This window comes from Daphnia magna, linkage group LG6 (assembly GCF_020631705.1).
Source record: "Daphnia magna isolate NIES linkage group LG6, ASM2063170v1.1, whole genome shotgun sequence".
Taxonomy (NCBI): domain Eukaryota; kingdom Metazoa; phylum Arthropoda; class Branchiopoda; order Diplostraca; family Daphniidae; genus Daphnia; species Daphnia magna.
The window spans coordinates 10,167,089-10,191,491 of record NC_059187.1 but is presented as its reverse complement, the minus strand read 5'-3'; the positions used below and the strand labels follow the sequence as shown (position 1 = coordinate 10,191,491).

At 40.0% G+C, this 24,403-nt stretch overlaps 3 protein-coding genes and 1 long non-coding RNA gene across 10 annotated transcripts; 2 read left to right on the top strand and 2 right to left on the bottom strand.

The window, feature by feature from the left end:
* Window positions 1–38: 38 nt before the first annotated feature.
* LOC116925360 (serine incorporator 5) lies at window positions 39–5,035 on the bottom strand. 4 transcript variants are annotated; one of them, XM_045174803.1, is made up of 11 exons: window positions 4,324–4,477; window positions 3,889–4,233; window positions 3,652–3,819; window positions 3,327–3,594; window positions 3,076–3,216; window positions 2,773–2,946; window positions 2,549–2,694; window positions 2,334–2,467; window positions 2,124–2,213; window positions 1,851–1,982; window positions 39–1,746 (listed from the first exon to the last, which is right to left on the bottom strand). In XM_045174803.1, the coding sequence occupies exons 2-11, from the start codon at window positions 3,916–3,918 to the stop codon at window positions 1,521–1,523; spliced, it is 1,509 nt and encodes a 502-aa protein (XP_045030738.1). In that variant the 5' UTR covers window positions 3,919–4,233; window positions 4,324–4,477; the 3' UTR covers window positions 39–1,520. The 4 variants fall into 4 exon arrangements, 1 of the variants encoding a protein (XP_045030738.1); XR_006647727.1 differs by lacking the exon at window positions 4,324–4,477 and adding an exon at window positions 4,873–5,035 and having other exon boundaries at window positions 1,605–1,746; window positions 1,851–2,017; window positions 2,083–2,213; XR_006647726.1 differs by having other exon boundaries at window positions 1,605–1,746; window positions 1,851–2,017; window positions 2,083–2,213; window positions 4,355–4,493.
* A 1,834-nt stretch (window positions 5,036–6,869) lies between these two features.
* LOC116925359 (protein croquemort) lies at window positions 6,870–13,131 on the top strand. The gene is made up of 11 exons (XM_032932032.2): window positions 6,870–7,012; window positions 7,087–7,253; window positions 10,463–10,584; window positions 10,658–10,818; window positions 10,921–11,062; window positions 11,152–11,358; window positions 11,422–11,528; window positions 11,598–11,702; window positions 11,765–12,059; window positions 12,126–12,199; window positions 12,280–13,131. The coding sequence occupies exons 1-11, from the start codon at window positions 6,978–6,980 to the stop codon at window positions 12,539–12,541; spliced, it is 1,677 nt and encodes a 558-aa protein (XP_032787923.1). The 5' UTR covers window positions 6,870–6,977; the 3' UTR covers window positions 12,542–13,131.
* Window positions 13,132–14,492: 1,361 nt separating this feature from the next.
* On the top strand, window positions 14,493–16,996 carry LOC116925362 (protein croquemort). The gene is made up of 9 exons (XM_045174802.1): window positions 14,493–14,843; window positions 14,975–15,135; window positions 15,190–15,331; window positions 15,397–15,612; window positions 15,680–15,786; window positions 15,847–15,951; window positions 16,017–16,311; window positions 16,387–16,460; window positions 16,536–16,996. Exons 1-9 carry the CDS (start codon window positions 14,736–14,738, stop codon window positions 16,780–16,782), a joined length of 1,455 nt encoding a protein of 484 aa, XP_045030737.1. The 5' UTR covers window positions 14,493–14,735; the 3' UTR covers window positions 16,783–16,996.
* Window positions 16,997–19,618: 2,622 nt separating this feature from the next.
* Window positions 19,619–23,294, bottom strand: LOC116924375. 4 transcript variants are annotated; one of them, XR_006647721.1, is made up of 12 exons: window positions 23,119–23,294; window positions 22,792–23,057; window positions 21,971–22,716; window positions 21,455–21,790; window positions 21,283–21,396; window positions 20,966–21,216; window positions 20,812–20,889; window positions 20,685–20,738; window positions 20,118–20,620; window positions 19,981–20,054; window positions 19,861–19,918; window positions 19,619–19,761 (listed from the first exon to the last, which is right to left on the bottom strand). It is a non-coding gene; the product is annotated as an uncharacterized LOC116924375 (long non-coding RNA). The 4 variants fall into 4 exon arrangements; XR_006647720.1 differs by having other exon boundaries at window positions 23,160–23,288; XR_006647719.1 differs by having other exon boundaries at window positions 22,792–23,294.
* Between the last annotated feature and the right edge of the window lie 1,109 nt (window positions 23,295–24,403).

The window sequence follows — 24,403 nt, the reverse complement described above, 5'->3', positions numbered from 1 at the left end:
TCTTTGTACAAGGAGAAAACGTGCCAAGATTAACTGCGTTATTTGTTCACTTTTGTTTATTTTATACACATACACGACGTACATCAGATTCATCAATCAACTTGTTGTTCTCTCTGCTTCTTTCGACAATGTCCCACGTTTTATTTCATTGGTCTGAGGTGGATTTTTTCGAAATCAGGAAAAATGTGTTTTGGTTGGAATTTTGTCGAGTGTCGAATAGGAGAGAAACACACAACACCAAGTGCGCGCGCAGAAGGCGTCGCTAATGATATGATCCTTTGCGTGTGTAGGTGGCGGCAGAGAAAGGCTTGGCCCTGGAGGTTATCTCTCGAAAGACGTTGAAGATCTCTATAAGGTCACGCGGTTTTATTTTTCCTCTTCTTCCTTAACAGTGGAGTAGAGATGATTGCACGATGCGTGTGTGTGTGTGGCGAGAAAAGGCAGGACAAATAAAACAGTCGAGGCAATTGTGTCTTGTTGTGTGAGCCAACCATCAACGACGCCGGCGATCGTCACATCTTATCGTCTCCTCAAAATTCAACGGCGAGAGTCGGCGATACATTGACGACTCGGTGGAAAAACAACAAGCCTCGACACATCAATAACACATTCAACTGGCAAGTTTTGGTTAGATGAGAGAGTGGGGATGGGGGGCAGAGCCATTGATAATTCAAAAAATGTTTGAAAATAGCCAAGATTGAGGTCATCAGTCGGTAGAAAGAAAACATTTTTGAAGGAAAAGGAGGATGGAGGACGTGAAAGGTGGAGCGTTGAGTGCAAGGCACATAGATTATTAGGTTAACAATAGAAAACCACCGTCACATCCACTTCAAGCGCGCCGTCGTTTCCAACATCGTATAAAAACACAACATTTACTACTAGCTACAACAATCAACCCCCCCTTCACAAAAATTGTAAATGCATTTTCCTCCGTTTCTCCTTCTCGAGATTATTTGATAATTGCACTCGTGGCTCAAAGCCAAACAGCAGCCTCCCGACATGTAATACCGCAGCTAAAACAAGAAACACATAACCTTGCGACCTCGTGACAGCAGGCGAACGCGCCCTCCGCTGCTGTCACAAACGTCGCTGACCTAAAGTCGAAATACAAGATGAATCCCCCTCCCACCGTAGAAGAAGAAGAAACTTACAAGATTCTCGTTCCTCTTTGTGATGTTCTTTTGTTTTTCTTGTGAGGTGACCCCCAGACGCGCCCCATATAATACTAGGTACTCCTCCCGCCCTTAGGACAAAACCTACCATTACCACCACCATCACCCCACCTTTGTATCAAGATGATGAAAATCCGGTCGTGGTGTGTAATCAGAGAGGAGATTAAAAAAATAAAATCTCGAGCTCTTCAAATAAAAATAATAAAACAAGTTTTGTTATTTGGGTGAGTGTGCGGTTAACCCAGAGGTAAAGGAAAAGAGAAAAATAAAAGGGGGGCATCACCTAGAAGATTGGAAAGGCAGTTGAAGAGGAGGAGCTTAGAATATATTGTTAGCATCTAGTTGTTGTTAAGTCACCGTTTCTCGCTCGTATATCTCCCTCGTCTGGATGCGCTGTGATGTGGTGAGGGGTTGGCCGTTATCGACGACCCCACCGCCGACTCGACTGTAACGTCCAAACCGGCGTAGGGGTAGGGCAATGAGATAGAGAGCCACGCAAGCCCATGAAGACCCCATTTTAATCCAAACGGTAGGCCAGTTTTGATTGAAACTCGACAGGGTTGCCTGCTCCGGCCTGCCGGAATGCAACGTTTCAAATGACGATTCAACGTTTCAAAAGGTGACTTGACACGTTTTATCAAAGAAGAGAAGGGAAAAAGAAGAAACGCTGATAAATACCTGAGCCATGCGGTGAGCGTCATCATGATGTACATGGAAGCCAAACAAAAGACAACGTGAAAAAGGCTGTAATTGTAGACTGTTCCATCGCGTTCGTTTCGAAGAACTCGTTGTCCACCACCGTCACCTGTCCTCCTCGCCACTCCCACCACCGTTCGTTGCATCGCCTATTATTGCAACAGGTAATGGAAAATCAACGTGCATTTTGATGATGAATCAAAATAGAGTTTACCATGGTCGGGAGCTTCACAACAAGATGGCAGACACGATGACGATTTCTCTGTTCGTTCGGCGTTTCGTTCAGAGCCCCGCCGGTGGCCGGTCACGCCGAGCGCCACTGCACTGTCGGCTGACGTGCCTAAGCTGCAAGTCGGTAGTTGAATCGCAATAAGACGCCCAAATGAGTAGACACATTTATCAAACAGTTGGGGGAAAAAAGATAAAAAGAAAAAAAAGCAAGAAAGAAAAGGAGTGCTTCGATACCTGGAGTAAACCACCGAGAAAAACATGATGACCACACCCACGTAAGGCAAGACAAACTCGTTGTAGTCGAAAGCCGCACCTTCTGGTCCACAGTAGAACTTTTGATCCGATATGCCCCCATTCTCCGGCATGTCCTGTTTAGGCAACGAGTACAACGTCATTAGCAACGAAATGTTGGCAGTATACGTGCGTGCAGCCATTCTGCGTTGTTATACCATCAAATTTTTGGACTGTGGCTGTTGAACAGACGATTCGGGCGAAGGGGTCGGCTCCCTTGGAATACTCGAAACAGCCGTCCACGTCAAGTAAGTAATATAAACTGAAATGATACTCGCTTGCAGCAAGGCAGAATGGGTTTCTCCTGTTGTAGAAAGAAAACAAACAAACAAAAAAACTGACGAAACACAGCAACACGTGCAACGTGTATATGCGAATTTACTTGGTCCACAACAGATGAGGGCCGATACGACCGACAGGAAAAGGCACAAACCGGCGTTGATTCCAATAAAAATCTTATTGGTCGTGCAGCCTTCCCAAGTTGTGAAGTAGCTGAACAGAGCCATGATGCCGATGACGCTGATGGCGAAACACAATAAGGTGCACATGGAAGACACTGACATCACCCATTACAAAACAAAAGAAAGAAAATGTGTAAGTAAAGAAATGATTTATAATCCCATCCATTTCTCTCTCTCTCCCTGCTGAACAAAATGATTGATAATACAAATATTTTTTTATTTACCTCCGTACCAACAGACAGGATTCCCACCTTCGGCTACCCTGTGATTGATTTTGTTGCCGAGACTTCGCGCGAAGAAGACGAGAAGCCACAATTGAATGAGGACGAACGCCACTGCTCCTACCAGGGCTATATACATCCAAACTGGGGAAACACGCCAAACATTTTCAAAATTTATTTTACAATTCAAAGTGATGTGGACGAGAAGTGAAGCCCGACGCAGACGTATATGTTTACTAATATTATTACAATACCTATTTGGAAATGAGCGATTCTTTCCGATGGCAGACAGAAAACTCCAACTCCGATGCCAATCAACAGAAGAAACTTCCATAACCAAGCTCCGTTGTGAAAACCCGCTCTAAAGCCTCGACTTTTCTTCAGACCAACAGTCATTAGCGACATGAAGAAAAAGAATCCAGAAAGGGCAAAAGCAGTTCGGTAGACCGCCATATATCCCACCAACAGCTGACATTTTCCGCCAATTTTCAGCAATTCACAGGTGGCTTCAAAATGAGGTATCTGCAACCAATTATTCAACGAGTTATTCCTTAAAAAAACATAAAAAGCTGAAATTACATGCTCTTCTAGTATTTCTTCTATGTGTGGGGTGAGGCTGACACACATGAAACCTGTACCCAAAAGCAGCATCAGTGTGTACATTAGTCTAGTTGTTGTCGACTCGAAAGCAGTGGGGCAGCATCTGCAGCAGAACCTGCATCCAAGTCTCCCAAAACAACACTCAAGCTGTGAATTTAAATAAACAAATTAGTCAAATTTCTGGTCTGAAAATAAAAACAACAGTACGAAACACACCTGCGAACTGCAGCACCCTCGTTTGGCCATGATGTAACACTATGTTTGACCAGCGGGGAGTATCCCACTGTAACCTAATTGTGAACCACCAGTCCTACAAGAGTTGCTGGCTGAGAATGATGGAAGGCGAATGATGATGATGTGGGATGCTTGTTGTGCGTAGGTGGACACGAAAATCCGGGTGCGGCTTGTTAATTTGTGTCTTCAAGACATTTGAACTCGGACAAACACAAACACTGACAAAAAAAAGAGGGGTTGGTTTAATTGATTCTCCACATACTCGTTCGCCTTCGTCACAAGGGCCGAGACAACTGCCAACAGCTGTTAAACATTCACCTCTTGGAGCTATAGAATATTGACCCAGAATAAATGAAAAGAAATTAAGATTAAAAAATTGTTTTTCTACAAATAGAGAAATTGAGAAAAGTATGTTACACAAAGAGCTTTCGACGTAAACAACCACAACCTTCAGAAGCAAACAAACACACGCAGACGACGCCTTAAAAAATTCTGTTGGTCGCCTTTTGCCGTCGGCCTTAATAATAATGTCGAATACCAAGCATACCCGAGCTTGATCACAACGTCAAACCAAATAGCAGCAGTGGTTTCTCAGGGCTCCCCCCAACTCTCAAGAGTCAAGACATTCGATTACGGGGAATTTTTCAGTAACATCGAACTATGGGTTTCATCGAGCCCGCCATATTAAACGTCAAATGGTGGCACGAATTTGGTTTAACATACCACTACACGTCTTTTCGATATTCTAAATAGATAGACGTTCTAAATGATGCAAGCTAATGATATGCGTAATTCTGATTGTTTCCACAAAGTGAATGATGTGATATATTTCATTGACATCACATTATGTTACTTGCCTTTGTAGTCAGATACAACTGTTTCAATAAGAGAAGGGGCCTTTAATAGCCGCACGAGTTACCTGCTGGGAGAGCGTTTTAATGCGTGTGGCTGCATAAGTTATCATACCTCTGTGTGGAAAATGACGGTATTGTCTTCGAGAGGCTGATGTATCATCTGTTTTTCGTCTTGTGGCATATTTGAGTCGACTTTTTTTCAAATTCTTTCTTTTGGGAATGGCCCCATTCACAGCATTGTCCGTAGTTTTGGTGCACAGTTTCAGCCAGTTGATTTTCCACTTGTCAACAAAACGCATTGTGATTCCCGCCTTAGGAACAAGTCAATTTTCCGTTTACTTGCTAATTGGCCAAACCCACTGTCGTCATGTTGTGGAAAATCCAAGGCTATGCGTGTGAAAAACACTATACTCATGCAAATTTGGCTGAAAAAATCATATTTAGCATTATTTTTGTGATATCGTTAATTTAAAAATCATTTAACAAGAGTTTTTTTATTTTCTTTTTATGGTGATTTTTCAAGTTATTTCTTCTGTTGCTAGATGGCGTTTAGAAATAACACCTGTGGTCCGAATCCGACCTTGGCAATCGTCTGCTAGGGAATTGCCAGGAAAATATCCCTGGAGCTCTCCTGCAGTGGTTTCACTTTCAACGAAGTTGGTGGCGACCATAGGGATAGGAAAGTTGCCCGAATCTTGCTTAGTGACTTGGTAAAAAAGAAGAAAGAAAGGAAAAGGTCTATTGTGCTAGCCAAAGTTACATCGATGAGCTTATCACTTTCGAACATAGACTCGTACTAGGTGAGTGGATTTCATGCAGTTTCAAAGAACAGAAAAACCCATTGTTGAGCGCCAATGCCTGTACCACGTGTTGCTTTGGCCATTTCAGTCGTTGTGCCAAATGGGCCTGAATGAATTGTCATGATGGATTTCCTTTTTGTCTCATTTGTCCTGTGACGTATGTTGGCCGTTGCTCGATGCAGTGGATTTAGCTGCATTGGTTTCCATGCTTTTTATCTTTATCTATCCCCTGTCGTTGGTCCACAGTTAGGGCCGATATCGGAGTTTCGTCTAAGGAAGTCTGACTTGTCGATTCAAATCTTTGTGTCCATTATTAGATTACTGGCGAGACAGACGTCTGAAGAACATTTAACTGACAACTCAGAAATACTGCCTGTATTTAGACTTTTAAAAGGAGGAAAAAAATTTTTCCCTGCATTTCCGCCATTTTTCTTCGCCAATTTATTTGTTTTATATTTTCCGTTTCGGTCGACGTGACCTTGGAGGTATTCTGATTCCACTCGGTGTTTCTACGGGAAACGACATATTTCTGAATTGTTGCCGTAGGTGTTTATTTGTTAATGGTTTTAGAATTTGAATTGATTTCGTGGCTACTTTTTTTTTTTTTTTTTTTTTTAAACGCAGTTGAAGTGTGTCTTAAAAAGTTGTTATGGTGTCCTTCAAAAGCGTCAAGTAAACTGACAAAAGTCATCGAGTTCGTCCTCAGTAAATACAGCACATGTTTCTCTTTTTCTGAAGAGATGAAAGTGTTATCACAAGGTTAAGGGAAGGTTGCCATTTGAATGGGAAGAACAGTTTCCTTTGCTACATCGCGTGATTCCGGTATGCATACGCCGGGTTAAAAGCTTTAGTCATTTAGCTGTGACGTGAAAACTTGTCCTTGAAAATCAATTTTTATTGCCACAATTTTTCGTTCGGTTTCGTTGTAGAATTTCCGTATAGTTCACAACGACAAAAGACTTCCTTTATTTTTGTTTCGCGTTTTTTTTTAAATAAAATTTCATACGACTGCTGCTGGTTTTTCCTCCCTCCAACCAACACAACCGAAGCGGGCGTGCGGTCTCTTAATGTATTCATGTTTGTATCATAACCGGAAGGAGCAACATATCCGATCCAGCGATGGATATCATTCCAATACGATCAAGTACAAAGCCTCGCATGTGTTTGACGTGAACGTTCGACGAGCGTAAAAGGTGTTTGTGGGACGCTAGTTTTGAACAAAAGTAGGAGGGGCTATTTATTTGGACGCTAGGTTGCGTACTCTCCGGCTCGTGAATTGTAGGTTGTACGTGGTGTTGATGCTAAACTTAACTTACGCGCTCCACCTGCCGTTGTGCGATCTCAGTGAGTTTGTGGCTTTCCTTTCGAATTCAACTGTCTCCACTTTCTTGATTCACTGACTGGTTTTTACTTTTAAATGTTTGTTTTCGCTTCGTCTATGGGGCGCTCACGGTGAGGTGTCGGGTGCATCGAAAAATGATGTTGATTTTGTTGATTTTTCTTATTTTGCGATTTTGTTTTTGCAGCTACGTAGAAAAGATGGCGACAGAAATTTGCGACGTGGACGATGTCGTGAAGGAGACGTCGTCTTACTCCACAACAGACAGTCATATGCCACTGATCGATGATCTGAGATCGGAAACTGCCACTACATCCAACCACGTTTACAGTTTGAACAACGACAATGAAGAAGGTAAATAGGATTTTGTTAATTAACAAAGCGTATCGATTGGGCTCAGATTTGAACTAAAATTCTAGCACTCGCATTTGAACTATTTTCTCTTTGGTCAAGATCTTGTGACGTGTCTAAGAGACAGGTTCTTCGACTTTCAAAATCACGTGCTTTCATATCCCCACTTGTAAGGCGAGACATTAAGGTTGAAAAATGGAAACCTACGCGAGGGTCGATTCTTTTTTATTTGTTTTATCCTCCCCTACTTTGTGCTTAGCGTACACCTTAAAAAAAAACAACAAATGGTTTACGTGCCCCTCCAAATGTGGAACCATTTGTGTCAAGGAGACTATAGGTCGCGCTCTTCTTAAGTCACTGTCCTCGATCCTGTTTGCCAAAGGGATCCATGTGCGACATCCGACATTGCAATTTACACAGCAAGAGAGCAATGACGACACATCGCGTCTCTAAGATTTTTCAAAATTTGGCAACGAGTGAAAGTGACGTTTGCTTTTCCTTCGGTATTACACTGAAAAACAAGTTTGAAAAAGAGCGCGTTCACTTTGGAACATGTGCACCCAAAAATAGATCCACCAGCCATCAATGAAAAGGGATTTCCTAGAACCTAAAACGATTATCGATGACATTTTCACGCGGATCAGTTTCAAGTCTATGGATTTTTTTTTTTATTTTTTGCTTTTCAATGCTAAAACGTTGGAAAACAAACGAATTGAGAGCAATATCGAAATGTTCCTTTCCACGTGTAACCCATATTTTTAGTTATCTTGAAAAGAAACTCTAGCATATCGAGACATCATGCGTGTACCCTTCGCCCGATTTGTTGCTTCATCTGGTGTGTCAATTATAGCCAAAAATATTGCAAAAGAATTCGATGCAATGCGTCTTGTATCTAGTTGGAATTTCCAACACAACTGTGCCACAGACAGTTAATTGCATTGGTAGTATAATTTTTGGCGCGGTCCTTTGTGGCATTCAATTCACTATTGTAATATTTTAAAATTTTTAGTCCGCTCAAACGAGTTCAACCTGTTCACAGTCCGGTTTTGCGTGGCCGACAGTCAGCTGATATTTTGTGTCTGCTGGCAACATAAATATCATTGATATTCACAATTTTCCAAAATGAGAAAGTGAATCTAGACCTAGTCCATTTCTACATGTAGTTGGTATTTATTAATAATGAAGCAATCCAACCAACTCCTTGCTAGTCTGGGATCCCGGATCTCGGCTTCTTTTCTTCAGCTAAACGTGGCTAATGTTCATTTTACCTTGACGCTTTTTCCTCGTATCATCGAACGAATCACTGAAGATGAAAATGACGTCATTTTTCATTGACCGGACAAGTGAAATACTCGTCATGTCTCATCACAGATGACTCGGCGCAAAGAAAAAAAAAAACAAAACGAAACATGTTGTCACTGCAAAGTGTCATGCTATCGATGCACAGTCGAAGAATATCTATTTGTCATGGACTTGATAAGGTTCAAAAAATTATCCAGAAATTCGATCATGGTGCATTCTGAGATGGTAGATGGGTGTTTCGGGGAGGGATCTTGATCTTCCTGTTTCGATTGCGACGATGACTAGAACTCGACCACAAAGTTCACAATGAGTTCAGTTGAAAAGAGAGTCTTTAGTTCGTCCCTTGTGGGCAGTTTTACTCGTTTCTTTGAACCTTTCGGTTGTCACATCGTTTCGCTATTGTCAAACCACTTGATTTCCTCACGCGGTAAGCCTCTTTGTCTAAATAATCTTTTTCGTGTGAATACATCTCCAAACCTTTTACTTTTATTTTCGGTATTGAAATGAGGTCGGTCACTTTCAGCCTTGAAATACTTAACAGACCGTCAGGTTGTTTGTGCTTTTGATTCATTTTTTATTTACTGGGATCCATTTTAGTTGTGCAATAGCAACACGTTAACTAACTTTCACATTTCAAGTTCGTGGTCGGATATCGTTTCATGACTAAAAGCATGCTCAGTCAGTACGGAATGGACGGCACGTCCATTCCAGTCGTATATGCAAATTCGAATGTTGTGCGGGATCATTATGTTCAAGATTTCTCTTGTGGCCAGATGCTCTTCCTGACCTTATGCTAGATATGCATTTCGATTTGCGGGTATTTTGTTTATTTTGGTTTATTATTATTATTATTTTTTTTTTGTTCCTTTTTCTTTTGGTTTTGAAGAGAATTAGTTGTGGCAGTTTGACGTTATGGCCGACCATAATAATTTCCCCTCTTCTAAATACTTTTTTCTATGTATGATCCAAGGTCGCGAGTTCGTAACTCACGGCATTGTTCATGTACAAAAACAAGGTAGGAATTTTTTGAGGGGGTTTTCCCTGTTGCATTTCTGCATCCATGGCACAAAACGTTTCCACTTTAAGATTTTAATGCTAACGAGTTGCTATGTTTTGAGTGGTGAAGTGTAGTCCGTGGTGCTGTCAGAATTTTCGTTGCTGGCAACAAAATTGGCATTTGGAATGATGCTAAATAGTTGTTGGTTTGGATTAACGTTTTTTCTTTGCCATTTTGAAACACGTTGCTAGCGTAAAAGAAGCTACTAGGGGGAGGGGGCGTGTTGTCATGGCGGGGAAAAGGAATTCCCCATAAGAATAGAAATTGGCCCTCATCAGTCTAATCGTTTTATCTTTGTGTCTTTTCCAAGAGAACGAATCCTTGAACTTAAATGTAAAAGGGAAAACTCTATGATGGGATTCGGTTTGGAGTAATATTAGAAAGTATTGCAAGTTCAGGTTAAAAAGCGAGTTTCTTATAATTCTGCTTTAAGCATTTTTATTTATTTTGACTATGGGGTAACGTTTGGAAAAGAGGCCGCCAGAAATTTTACCAAAACAAAAAACGGAGACGGGGCCGTGATAGAAATTGGATCAGTCCAGTGGCGCAGTATCGTCTTTCCATCTCTCGTGCGGTCGTACTAAACCGTTTTGAAAGAAGAAGAAAAAAATACAAAAAATCCAGAAAAGAGAGGAGTATAGAGAGTGAACTTTGGATGGCGAGTATCCGCCAGTTTTTGATTGGGATCCGGGTATGTAAAGATCCACAAGTTAGAGTCGCCCTTGAAGCGATGGCCAGTGCTAGAGTACTGCCCCCCTACGAGGCAATTTGTCACCAGAGTGACTCAGACTAGAGGATGAAACTGATTTGCTCATGAGATCCTGTTTCTAGTCATCGTCTTTCGTTGGATCAGGTCGCCATAGGATGGGACGAGGCTGGCCGCGCTGTTGCGCTATTTCAGGCTTGGTTACTGCAGTCGTCGGTGCCGTTCTGGCCCTAACATTTCCTTTATTCTACCACGCCATCCTCAATTATGTGAGTATCCACTTGTACACAGACATGTTGTTTCTTGGTGTTGCAGATCTAACTTTATGTTCTGTTTACCAAGGAATTATCGCTTCAAAAGGGGACGTTGTCCTACAAATTATGGGACGAACCTCCAGTCTCCATGTACATCAAGTTTTATCTCTTTAATATAACCAACAGCGAAGATGTAGTCAACAATCAAGCGAAGCCTATTCTTCGACAGCTGGGACCGTACACTTTCAAGTAAAAATAAAAGAAATTGAAAAATCCTCACTTAACAACAGTGTGCAGCGTTTTGGGGAGCGAGTAGATAACGATTGAGCTTGGTTCTGATTACACGCATAGAGAATCGCACCAGCGAGTCAACATCCAGCCTCATGACAACTACACGATGACTTATCAGCAACGTCGAGTCTGGCATTTCGTCGAAGAACTTAGCAACGGAACTCTGCGGGATAATATTACGACTCTCAACGTTCCACTGGTGGTAAACAAAACAGAAAAAATAAATATTTAATGCCGATAAGGTTGACATTTGCTTCATCGTCTCCTCTTTTTCTGTTTTCGGAAATAAAGGGTGCCACTTACACGCTCCGTTTCCAGCCCCTCTGGTACAAAGTGGGCTTTAATCGAATTGTCAAACTTCTCGGCAGCCAAATGTTTGTGACGAAGAACGCTTCGCAGTTGCTTTTTGATGGATATCCTGATCCTTTACTTGAACTTGGAAAACGTCTGCCTCCGGGCACATTTCCTCCCTTTGATAAATTTGCTTGGTTTTATCAAGTAAGGGGATGTTTATAGTTTATTTGCCTACTACGTAGTGCAAGTGTTTTTTGGTTTTCGCAGCGCAACAATTCAGACTCGTACGACGGGGTGTTTAATATCTTTACCGGTGCGGACCACATTAAAAAGATGGGCGAGATGGACCTGTGGAATTACGCATCACAAACAAAGTATACTTTTATCCTTTAAGGGCTAGTTTGCCATTTTCTTTCTATTAATTGACATTGAAATGTTTTCAGCTATTACGAATCTTATTGCGGAATGGTCAATGGCTCTTTCGGTGAAGCTTGGGCTCCTCGCCGTAATAAAACCAACATCTCGATGTACATCACTGACATCTGCAGGTTAGTGCAAAATTTCGTCGATTATTATTTCAACACGGGCAACCAAATTTTTTTCAATGCAGATCGGTGACCCTAGACTACGAAAAGGACGTGGTAGATGCAGGTGTGTCATCTTACCGTTTTGCCGCAAATGAGAAAGTTTTCTCGAATGCCACAGATCATCCGGACAATTGGTGTTTCTGCTCTGGTGGCGTTTGCAATCCTTCCGGTGTCGGAAACTCGTCCACCTGCCGTTTTGGTGCACCCGTTTTTGTCTCCTACCCCCACTATTACCTGGCCGATCCTTATTACATCAATCAAGTGGAGGGACTGAGTCCGAAAAAGGATCTTCACCAGTTCTTCATTGATCTGGAACCTGTGAGTCTTTGGTCCACCACTTAGTTTTAAACCAACCACTCACTCACCTCTCCTCTGATGTGATAGGAAATGGCAGTTCCAACATCCGTGAGAGCTCGTTTGCAAATCAATATTCTCATTGAACCAGACATCGACATTGAGTAAGTTCAAAACAGTACAACTAACAAGCGGCCATATCTAAATGCATCGAATTTTTCATTTGCCTCGACGACTATTATAGGGCCGTGAGAAATGTCAATCGAATGTTTCTCCCTCTTGTCTGGTTTGAAATCAGTGCCGACTTGACACCAGATCTCGGCTTTTGGATCAATTTTGCCAACCAGTTGCCCATGTATGGGACAGCCACCTTTTTCGCCATCTTTTGTCTCAGTCTGGTAGGCGTGGCTGTTTCAGGTGTTTTTCTCGTCAAGAGAAGATCGCGGACGCACGCCATCGCTTCGGCCGATCCCAACAGCAAAGAAAGCGACACGACTGACTCTTGAAAGTTTCCTGTCTTCCCGAATGGTATTTGATTTTGCACTCGGAAAAAAGGTAAAACAAACAAAAAATCAATTTATATCATGAATTCCAAATATTCACGTGATCATCTCACGCATTCACGTGTCTTACTATTACCATTACGTTGATTCTATACTGACTGCTACTAAATGATTATTGCAATACGCATGTATACGTGCCTTTCGTTTTAACGGTAATAGTCTAGGTGCCTATTAATTGTCATGTTTATATTGTTGATGAAATTGCCTTGGTTAAGTGACTGACCGTGAAAATATCAAAATGTGCTTATCTGTAGATAGTTGGCTTAGAACGTCAACTAGTCACCAAAACTCGCTGCGTTTTTGTCGTGATTTTCAACGTCGTTTTTGAAGTGGAGGGGGGGGGGGTCCAATTTATTGTGATGTCATGAAAAGTTCCCTTTTTTTCCCCTTTTGTTGTCATGTGGGGGGTAACGTCTACCTTGCGTGTCGACAAACACGCAAACAAAACATTAATAGAGGGTGCCTTGATTTGACTGTCACACTTGACAAACTGCTCATTGTAACATAATACAAAACGCTATCTGTATACGTAACATACGTCTAGCGCTCAATCCCGGAGCTGAAACATGGAACTCCATGTTAGTTTTTAGCCAACTGCTCTGGTTTCCAATGTTTTCGCGCCTCTCTCCCCAATTCAACATAAAATTGTTGGTTTTGTTCGTTGGTCGAGCTAACAAGTGTCAATCTCAAGTGGAGTTGGAGCCACTGAGTTTCGGTTGCGTTCAAAGAGATGACTGAATCAAATCCTATATGGCATGTCCAGATAAAGAGTTGACCTTTGATTTTTCTTGTTTAGTGTCTAATGTTGGTACGTGATTTTGCTGAGAAACCGTAATTGGAAACATGTTTCGTGCTCCCTGAATTATTTGGTCCACAAGTGATTCAGCAAAATGTTTCGTTTCCTGTCATTTCTAATGGATTTTTTTTTATTGGCCTTTAGGATTCTTCAACCAAGTTTCTTCCTTTTAGGACTTATCTCGTCGCATCTTTTATGCACTGATTGGTGGCTAACTTTGCAGTCGTTTTTCTTTTTCTTTTCAACGTTAAAGCAGACGGATTTTAAATTGTTTAATGTTACGCTTGTCTCATTTTATCTTTTTTTTTGTTTCGTTAGGACACGATTTCTAGCTGATAATCGTTACCGCGGTGCAAACGTGATCTCCATGCTATCCAATCAAGATATTGCCACGTTACTATTAGTAGGCAGATCATCGGTTATTTGCTTGATTTTACATATGAACGATAAGACAAGGTCGTGAATGCAGACAAAAGGTGATGCTTTTAAAATCCAATTCCAACTTCCAATCGTTAACAGAATAATGCCAGCGGCTCACAATCGGACATGTTGCGTCAATATCTCGTTGGCCAGTCGCACTGGGCAACTATCAAGAAAATATCGGGATGAGAGGTGACAAACTACCTTGACACGTCCAATTACGTATATCATGCCCGTTACAAGGTTTACGGTTTTGCATTGTTCAAGGCATTCTTTGTTATGCCCCCTTTAAAGTGTTACTACGTTTAAATTGGTTTTCTGTTTCTCTTGTTTGCATTTTAATCGTTTGATGCCGTTATATAAGCAAAGGTGATAAAATTCGATAGGCAGGTGATTGGATAAGTTACTGGTGCCACGAGTTCCGAAGTAACGTGTTCGTCGAAAATCTCGTCTTCACGAAAACAAAGTCACAAATCGTTACCAAATTATAGGTACAATTCATACCAGTGCGATCGCACTCAACGAAACCTTGTAAGTATACCATGGATTAAAGCACAGGTGAAATTTTATATTTCATTAATACGTTCATTTTGCAGATTTTAGCCTGGGACAGGTAAGCCTATCCCTTTTTTTTTTTTTTTTTTTGTTCAAAGTCCTACAAGTATCGACATTTATCAGAACAGAGCCAGGAAAACGACCTCATTCGTTACGTGTACAGTCAAAACGTTTATTTATAGCGTTTACTTTAGTAGTTACCTTTGGATTATTATTTTTTGTTCATTGCATGGTCGCTCAGTGATAATCCCATTCGTCTTCCGTTACAACTCGAAAGTATATAAAGACATACAGGTAGTTGTTTGCCAATGAGATTCGGCGCGTCGAACAGTCTGGACATCATTCGACAAAACATCGGTTAAAAACATGAGTCGTGGACCTGTCTTTTGGGGGATCTTCGGCATGGTAGGTGCCATCATTGGAGTGGTTTTTGCAGTTGGAATTCCTTTTCTCGTCAGTTTCATAGTTGATCAGGTACTTTGGATAGCTCAGTTACTTCTTGTTTTTGCACATTCGTTTAACCGAGCCATTAATTGGTTTTTATTGCCAATTTTTCGTTTTATACTTTTGTTCATTATTTCTTTTGGTTTGTTCATTAATGACAGCAACTGAGACTTCAGCCTGGCACGATTATGTACAAATTTTGGGAAACTTCGCCAGTCCCGATGTACATCCGTTTCTACATGTACAACGTGACAAACAGTGACGATGTCCTCAATCTTCAAGTTAAGCCCATCGTTGAAGAAATTGGGCCTTTTACCTACACGTAATGTAAACTTTGCTTGTGTTCAAAGGCTTACTAATAGAATATCAATTTCAGTGAAGTGCACGAACGCGTGAATGTGGAGAGATATGACAATTTCACTCTCAAGTTCCAGCAGAAGAGATATTGGCAGTATGTTGAAGAAATGAGCAATGGATCTTTGGAAGACCCCATCACTACCCTTAACGTCCCTCTTTTGGTAACTTGAATATTCGACCGACCTCGCACACATTGAACTAATCAGCCTGTATTTCAACTTGACAGAGCGCAGCCTATACTATACGGTTCAAGCCACAATTCATCAAAGCAGGCTTCAATGCATTCATTAGAAAAACCAACACCGAAATTTTTGTGACGAAAACGGTGAACGAACTCTTGTTCGCCGGTTATTCAGATCCTTTACTGAATTTTTCCCAGCTGATTCCACCAGGTTATCTCGATATTCCACCCGGATATGACAAATTTGGCTGGTTTTATAAAGTAAGTACAATCTATTTTCGTACTTATTTGCTCAAATACTTCTTTTTAAATTTTACGACATGTGCAGCGCAATGGGTCAGAAACATATGACGGCGTGTTTAATATTTTTACCGGTGTGGATGATATCAGTAAACTCGATGTGATGGACATGTGGAACTATACCCGAAAAACCGAGTAATGAGCTAACATAATTTGTTGTGGGCTTTTTATATTTTTCACTATCTTGATCCGAAGGTATTACGAATCGTATTGTGGAATGGTCAACGGATCGTTTGGTGAAGGATGGCCGCCAAGAAGAGAGCGAACAAGCATCGAAATGTATTCTACCGATCTATGCAGGTATACATTTGGTTTGAAAAATCATTAGCTAAATCTTGTAACGTAGGCGGTTTCTTTGTCATCAGGTCTATTACTTTGGACTATACGCAAGATGTTTCGAAAAAGGGCGTCACATTTTACCGGTTTGCTGGTACAGAACGAATGTTTGCAAGTGCACAGGAAAATCCAGACAATTGGTGTTTTTGGTCGGGTGATGTCTTTAACCTGTCAGGAGTCAGCAACTCGTCAACGTGTCGCTACGGAGCCCCTGCCTTTGTTTCATTTCCTCACTATTATTTGGCGGACTCTTTCTTACAAAATCAAGTAGAAGGATTGAATCCCCAAAAAGAACTACACGAATTCCATGTCGATCTCGAACCGGTACTACATCTTTACTGTTGTGGAAGCGAGAGGCCGTAAAAAGAAAAAATGGCCTTAAAACTTGTTTATTTGCAGCGTACAGCAGTTCCGTTACAAGTCGCCGCTCGTTTCCAAATCAACATTTTATTAGAGTCCATAAAAGGCATAAGGTAAGTTTAAATTCTCCCCGGCTCATTCATGATATACATATTTATTTTTCTATTACACTTATTTCTTGCCATTAGCATCCTCAAAAACGTCAGACAAGTCTACATGCCAGTGATGTGGTTCGGTGTAAGTGCCGATTTGACTGACAGCTTGTTGGGTTGGATTCATTTTACCTTGATAGGACCTTACATTGGATCCTTTTGCTTCTTCTTGCTTTTTGTCGCATCTATGGTCGTAGTTGCAAAAAGTGGAATCAAATATGCCAAAATGAAAAGGATACAACCAAAAAACGAAGTGACAATAACGGAAGATAGCGATAAATAAAATAAAAAACGTAACTGGACATAAATAAGAAAATATCCGTGTTACAACCATTACAAATCCGGAATTTTTTTATGTCGGTCAAACATAAATGAAAAACAAATCTTTTGATTTAATAGATGCATACTGCCCAAATTGCTGTACCTGTATGGCGAAAATTAGAGAAGATTGGAACTAAAAAGTATGTATCAAATAGAACAATTTTACAAACCGAAAAGTCCAACTCTTGTATTACCTGTAACTTGCCAAATTATTTGATACCCGGATATTTGCCTAATACCACGAGCGCGCTTTATCATTAAATATTAATTCTTAGAAATCGAGTGTGCTGCTGAAGGAAACTGACGTCAAGACAAATTTTGTCTATTCTGCTTAATGTTATTGTTACACTTAACTTTTGAAAACATGGAGTGCTTACATTTGTTTGCGTTTAAGCAACAAGAAGGTATTGTGCGTGTCCACGTACGAATCATGGCTTAATGGGTGAGCATCAGATTCTGGCGCTGGATGATTGTGGATCAAATCCCATTAGAGGTAGAAAGTACACAATATGTTTGCTGATTCACTTTATTGGCGTTATCACCGACAAGCATTATTGTAATTTACCTAGGCAACTAAATTATTACAAGTGTGAACATGTTACCTTTAAACTGCTGGTAAAAGTTGAACCTTCAAATGTGTGATTCATGGCTCAATGGTAGAGCATCGGAGCGGTACGCCGAAGGTTTAGGGTTCGATTCCCAAAAGAGTCACGTTACATTCTAATGTAAAAATAAATTCATCGCGAAAATAAAACGTTCGCAGCATTTCAACGTCTTCGGAAAAAATTATGACTTATAAGTTACATAATCTCTAACATTAAATTTAGAGTGCCTTCACCAAAGAGCTGTAAAGTCCTATTCTACAAAGGTGCTATTGGTCGCACATACTACTATCATTTCAACTCAGATGAAGAACTTGTAGTTGAACACATACTATGGTGATTAATCCTACTCAATTTATTGTTTGTAAATAAAAAATAATTAATGCTATTTATATAACAAGTTTTCTACAGGTAATCAATCAAGGATGCTGAATTTTCTTACACATGAATGGGATTCGAACCCAAGGTATACCGTATTCCAATCCAGCGCTCTACCATTGAGCTACGAGAGATACTACATAAGAATCTAAATCTATAACACATTAAGGTAACTGTGGAAAGTTCTACATACGGGATCAAATATCATTGGGGGGGATATAGGGGGGGTTGCCAGGTAGGTATCGCATCCGCCTAGCAACTCCAAGGTCCGTGGTTCGATTCCACGTAGGTTCCTGATGTCCTGGGCTTCCAACCTTCCCAGAGGTCTACCTTCCCAGGTGCCAGTCGGGTCGAGAAACTTCCCCATTGCGAAGCAATGGGACGGATATTTTGGCAACCTTTAATACAATTCCCAATAATAAATTTTGTTAAATTGTTCCGATTTATCGGCGTGACTGAGTAATTTGTTACTTGAACACCTTGCAACGGACTTTAACCATTGTCATCTCCAGTCGAGGGATCTCATTCATAATCCTTGATCAATATTAAGTGTATATCAAATTGTAATATATATTCGTTCAACTGAAACTATTCATTATTTTAATAATTCAGTTGACTCTTTCAGGGATTGAACCCTAAACCTTTGGCGTACCGTGCCGATGCTCTACCACTAAGCTATAAGTCATGTTAATATGCTCTCTACATTTTCGTGTTAATTGAGTTAACAAATTTGGACTTAGAATAATTTTTGTAGCATGATTTAAGACAATTTCCTACTAACATGTCTATAATAAATCCATCTAATTGATATGCAACACAATATGCCTTCGTTAAATGTTTTATACTTCCACCGGGATTTGAACCCGAGACCTTCTGATCCGTACACCAACACTCTGCCAAAGAGCTATGATCCTTATGTAACATTATTCAGATTAGCACATAGTTTTACGAGCCTATAAAAATTGCCTTTATTATCTTTTCGTGCCTTCTAATATTAGTAAAAAATTAAATATAACTCATGGCTCAACGGTTGAGCATCGGCAATGCACACCGAAAGTTGGGGGATCGATACCCGAAAGAGTTAAATTAAATTCTGTGAAACTACTTCAATACACCATATAATCCGATATATACAAAGATTGTATTCAAAATTATTCTGCAGGTAAACAAAACTCTGGTAAATATGAGGTCCAACTACATACAACAGATAAGTACCAACTTCATGATTAAGACGTCATCGGCAATAATTCAAATGCAATCCGGGAATTCGCAGTACAAGAACTGCACATCAGTGGCCATCTCAGCAGCGTCAAATCCTTAAAAGAAAAAAATGTAAATTATCAGGAATTCATAGAGCGCGAACACAAAGAAAATATGACAAACAAGTTTTTCAAAATTAATGTAAAACAAAATTTGTATTGATAATTCTCCACATGATAAAATATTTTGCAACTTTTAAAAGGTTAAAAAACCATTTCAAAAATTGCTGTCAACCAAGGCAGGGGGAGACACTGCCTCAATTGACTCACCGGGGAGATTACCCAGTGCTTGGCTAAGAGAAGCCGGAAGAAGAGCTGAAGATTTGGAACATTTTTACAGGAGCGATTAACCTTTAATTCGGATTTGTGGGTAGCGACATAGCCCTCCATAAGCATTTCATCGAACTATGAGGACCCCCACGTCCCCTTTCCGGCCAGAGCCCTCCAAACCTCGATATATGTTGTTTTTATATATACCGTACAGTAGGGGCATGACCCCCTACGGGCTTATTATGAGTCAAGGGGAAACAGGGCCACAGAAAAGAAGAGAGCCCAGATATGCACTTCAATTTGTCTTTAATAAAATACCGTAACATGGGATAACGTTAATAAATCATGGATATTTCCAATCGCGCTTCCAATTAATTGTTTTAGCACCCAGCCTCAGTCAAAATCCTATTCTAATTCATTACGATTTGTAGTCTAAATTGAAGAAAAAAACACGAGTTAGCATGAAATTTTTGCTGATACATATACTTAATACAGCGAAATCCTTTCGGCATTTTTCTTATGATTTATTACCAGCACATTGTGGGATTTAGAATAAATATCCTGTCTACTGTGGTAAAAAAATCCTTTCCTGTAAAAAAGAAAAGTATGAAAGTGGGTTTGTAATGTACAACATGCTGTTTGATAACAAACCTTGCTTGTCAACAACAAAACCAGCCACAAAAAATTTCATTCCTGTCTAGTTCAGTAAAAATTCAAATCCTTCCCTGTAGAAAAGAAAAGTAAGAAAATGGGGTTTGCAATGTACAGCGTGCTGTTTGATAACAAACCTTGCTTGTCAACAGCAAACCCATTAGCAACAAATTTCGTTTCCGAACGCTCTGAAAAGTGCAAAAGGTGTATAATACTAATCCTGGAGTGAGGAATAGCCATGGGTTGTAAACAACCAATTCAAGTCCATATCTCTTTCGCCATCGTTTGCTTCGCGTCCGTCTTGTGGAAGAGTGCTGGTGAAAATTCATCAACAGTGGTCCGACATTTTCAATGCTTCGACCGATTGGGTTCTGCCCGATGGTAAAATTCCGCCGCCAACTGTTCAAATCGAGTAGTACGTACTTCAAACGAAATATATGAATTTCTTATTTGTTTCGTTACTTCCTCACCTCCGTCGTCTGCTGTTCTACGACCATAACAAACCTGGAAGCTTTTGACGATGGAAGTTTCTATGTCGGAGAACCAAGAGGGCAGCTCTTGATAACCATGGGTTAATTGGGCCATAATTACAGTCACTGTCAGCTACAATTAAAGTGGCGTAAGGGAGATTCCTACGAGACTAAAAATTCAAAAATCCTTTGAAAATAGTATTGATTTTAAGCGAACATTTTTTATTTATTTACCCTCGCGGGTTAACAATTGGTTGAAGGGAATGAACGCCTTTTTTTTTTACAATGCTGAAAATATGTTTGCAGCTTTCCTTTAAAATAGTGAAAAATTTAATATTGCAGACGTTCTAAGTTTTATTACCACGAATATGACGTTCTAGTAATTCTGCGAGCAGATCGAGCTAGCGACCTAAGGCTCTTACTTCATCTTTAAGGAAGTCTGTTGGGGAAAATAGCGAAACGAGTAAAGATCTTACTGGAATGCCATAATGCAGGTAACACCTTAATGTAATTACCTTTAAGGGGATGTTTCATCAGCAACACAGTTCAACATAGGGTACCCTAAAGAACAAGATTAATTGGTGGCAAAAACAAAAAGAGTTATCAATTTATGTTTCAATTTACTTAAAGAAAACAATAAAATAATTTAGGGGTATTTCAGGTTTTAACTTTCTGAAGTGAAAGTTACATTTAGTTTCACCCTAAACTTTTGTTTTAACTAATCCAGACTTTTTTGTCGAACAGTCTTGCCAGAAGCTCCTTTTTCCTAAAACATATTTAACTATTTGGTGAATTGATTTGATAATACCCTCTTTCCATTTATCTAACATACCTTTTTGCAAAACTTATGCTATGTTTTTTCTGTCTCAAGATATTTGGCCAATTTGAACATTTGTCAATTAGATTTCCACCCACGGATGAGTACTTAACATTCCAGCCTTAATACCTAAACAATGTAAGACTAGGACATTAATTTATATAGCATTAAGATTAATAAAACATACTGTTCAGGCTTCAGGTTCCTGTCTAAGAGCAAGGTGATAATAATTCCTGGATGATGAAAATAGCTCCTAAATCCAATGTGGTTTGACTCTCAGCTGATGGACCGGAAGACCGTGCATCATTGCCGTATCTTACAAAGCGCCGATAATTAATTGGTTTTTCCCTACATAGAAGGGAAACCCCATAACCCCTTAACCCTTATTATTCATCAAAGGAGTCTTGCCGATATTTAAAGCTCAACTTCTTCGTGAAAAAAGACAGGCTTCTTGTGGCATCACTCACTACCACAGAATGTAGATGTCCTTGCCAACACACCACATTAAAAGCATCCCAAATGCCTGAAAAAAAAAATTAGACAAATCTACACATTTAGTGGGAAATCGTTGTGATGCCTAATAATATCTGTAAAAGTTTCAAAAATTTCATTGTGATAAATAATACAGGGAAGAACTGCCTTCTTTAACTTAAATTTTTTAAGCAAAAACAAAGTGCATGTTAGAAACAAAAATAAATAAAACCTGGTAGTCAAACCAAAATTAACGCGATGCTCTCAATTAAATTATTTCCAATATTCCAAAGCGTGGTGCGATGTCTACCAGATCAGGTTTCCCCCAAGCTACTTACAAGATTTTGAAAGATTTTAAGCAACAATGTAAATATAGTGTTGCATGAAGCAGCAGAAAAATTTCCATATCTGAAGACCTCCATTTTTGCTGCTATGTGCTACCCTCAAACAAAATAGTTGGTGAAACTGCTGGAGGTGCTGGACTGCTGGTTGCAACGGCATAATAATCGATCGACGAATACAAAACAATCTGTCGTTGACTCCTCCTCCCTTGAAGGCGTCGTCTATTGAAATCACTCATTCAAGTGATTTTTTTGACCGCTAGATGGCAGTACAAATTATCTATTTATTTGCTAAATAAACGGACAACTATCGAAAAAGAGTTGTCAATTAAAAAGTGGGTCAAACGGCGTTCCGTAAGTAACCGGGAGAAAGGCGAAGCTTTGAGTTGGAATGAAAAGCGGCAAATTTCATTGTAGCAAAAGAAAAAACCTCAGAGGTATGACCTATATGAGCTATGACTCTGACTTTTACTTCTGTCATAGTACAGATTTCGTCTGTAGCGACTACCGGCTGTTTACCAATTGTCGCCTTGTGGCGCCATCTATCCAAATACAAATCAGTTGGCGTGACATTCATATTTTTGTTGAATTTTTATTGTTGTTCATGAGTGATGTGCTTTAATGTTACAGAATAATTCTAAAGAAAAAAGAAAGAAAAAACCCGGAAACATTAAAATGCAACAACCATGTGAAAGGTATTCATATTACGAACCTGAATGAAAATGCGATGAAGGAAATGCTGCTGTTAGTTTTGGATAGTTTGATACTTTCGTGAAACTGTCGTCTCCTATTCTGCTATTCGAGCATGGCGTGATACAAAATCTGCTGAAAGCGGTTGCGATTGGGCGAGAAAAAATGGGTTGCGTTACACACCAACATAGTCGTAGCAGTCAATTATTAACAACGACACTATTCAGCGCTTGCAGTGACATGCAATTCCATCATCACCTGGGCGTGCACTCGGTTGCCATCAAAGGCCTACGAAAACATTACGTATGAAAGGCACAATTATTCAGCACATTGGTCAAATAAAATTTACCCCTTTTAAGTCAAAATATCAATGAACTGTTTGAACAATACCTTTCACCCATACGAAATAGTAAACACCACCAATTCATTGTTTTTACTTGAATTATTTGTGTGAGGCCATGAAAGCAAAAAAAATATTAAAACGTTAAGACACATTTAAAACATTTGAAGGGGAAAGATATTTCGTTGATTTTTACCTTCGGTATTAGTCTACTCTGCGGATGCATAGCTTGAACACGAACTCAATGGTTGGCGTATCACAATAGACGGACATTGCCGTCCTGGATGCAACTTGAAACCGAGCGCGCGCTTGTATGACGACTTTAGGGAACCATATTGCATAACGAGTCTGCTGACGTTCAGGATTCATCTAGTGTGATGACTTACTATTATTTTTGCCTTCTTTTTTCGAACGTAGGCTATGCATTTATTGGCTTTTGACGTTTCCCAGTTGATATAGGTTTCCTCGAAACGGGGCCGGCCCTACAGCTTGACTTGCCAGCTCTATTATTGCATGGGCGGATAACGTCTAGACGAATATTCAATAAAAAATAAAATAAAAAATAATAATAATAATAATAAAAATAAAAAATGGGATGCTATTATAATACGTACTGTAAAATAGGCGCTGGACGGATTTTGAGTATTTCCATAAGCTCCAAAAGGGGCGGAGTTGACGTTCCAAAATGCAGCGGTTCGTTCCGTTATTTGGCGCAAACGACGATTATATGTTGTCCCTCGCTAACTTCGACATATCGCATATTGCGATAACTATGTAATTTTCTGACCATGTTTTCATCTGCTTTCTCCAGCGTTGGTGGTTGGAACGAGCAGCAAAATATTCCACACACTCATATCTACCCTATATTTAACGCTTATGCAATTCAGTCAGAATTTTTTGTTCAAATCCCGCCCCTCTTTCCCTTCCATGTAAACGTACACATGGCCGGAATTGTTCACCGAGGATGTAGAACACGAGCATAACTTTGATATACAGTAGATACTCCTCTTCTTTTGCTGACTTTTGTCCGATATATCCTATATGAAGCAAGCGAATGAAAGGAAAAATACACTACATCTATAGTTTTTTTTTAATGGAATAAAAAGTGATGATGAAATAAGAGAAGTTTCTCTTTCTATTACCTCTTCTTCCGCTATTACAGAGGGCGGATCACACGTTCTCGTGTTTGCTGTGCCTGGAACATTTTTTTGGAGGAAGAGGAGACTCTCAAATAGAAAAGGGGGGGTTGCCCCCTCCTGCCTCTCTGCATCCGCGCACTTTTTGTTTTCATTTC

What these genes read in the sequence shown, in the direction of transcription:
- LOC116925360 (XM_045174803.1), bottom strand. Translation starts at nt 3,918, where the DNA reads ATGGCCAAACGAGGGTGCTGCAGTTCGCAG. An exon ending in GAGGGTGCTGCAGTTCGCAG is followed by an intron (nt 3,820 to 3,888) that starts GTGTGTTTCGTA and finishes TTAAATTCACAG; the next exon opens with CTTGAGTGTTGTTTTGGGAG. An exon ending in CACAGTCCAAAAATTTGATG is followed by an intron (nt 2,468 to 2,548) that starts GTATAACAACGC and finishes TTGCCTAAACAG; the next exon opens with GACATGCCGGAGAATGGGGG.
- LOC116925359 (XM_032932032.2), top strand. Translation starts at nt 6,978, where the DNA reads ATGTTTGTTTTCGCTTCGTCTATGGGGCGCTCACG. An exon ending in AATTTGCTTGGTTTTATCAA is followed by an intron (nt 11,359 to 11,421) that starts GTAAGGGGATGT and finishes TGGTTTTCGCAG; the next exon opens with CGCAACAATTCAGACTCGTA. An exon ending in AATTACGCATCACAAACAAA is followed by an intron (nt 11,529 to 11,597) that starts GTATACTTTTAT and finishes AAATGTTTTCAG; the next exon opens with CTATTACGAATCTTATTGCG.
- LOC116925362 (XM_045174802.1), top strand. Translation starts at nt 14,736, where the DNA reads ATGAGTCGTGGACCTGTCTTTTGGGGGATCTTCGGCATGGTAGGTGCC. An exon ending in CCCTTAACGTCCCTCTTTTG is followed by an intron (nt 15,332 to 15,396) that starts GTAACTTGAATA and finishes TCAACTTGACAG; the next exon opens with AGCGCAGCCTATACTATACG. An exon ending in TCCATGTCGATCTCGAACCG is followed by an intron (nt 16,312 to 16,386) that starts GTACTACATCTT and finishes GTTTATTTGCAG; the next exon opens with CGTACAGCAGTTCCGTTACA.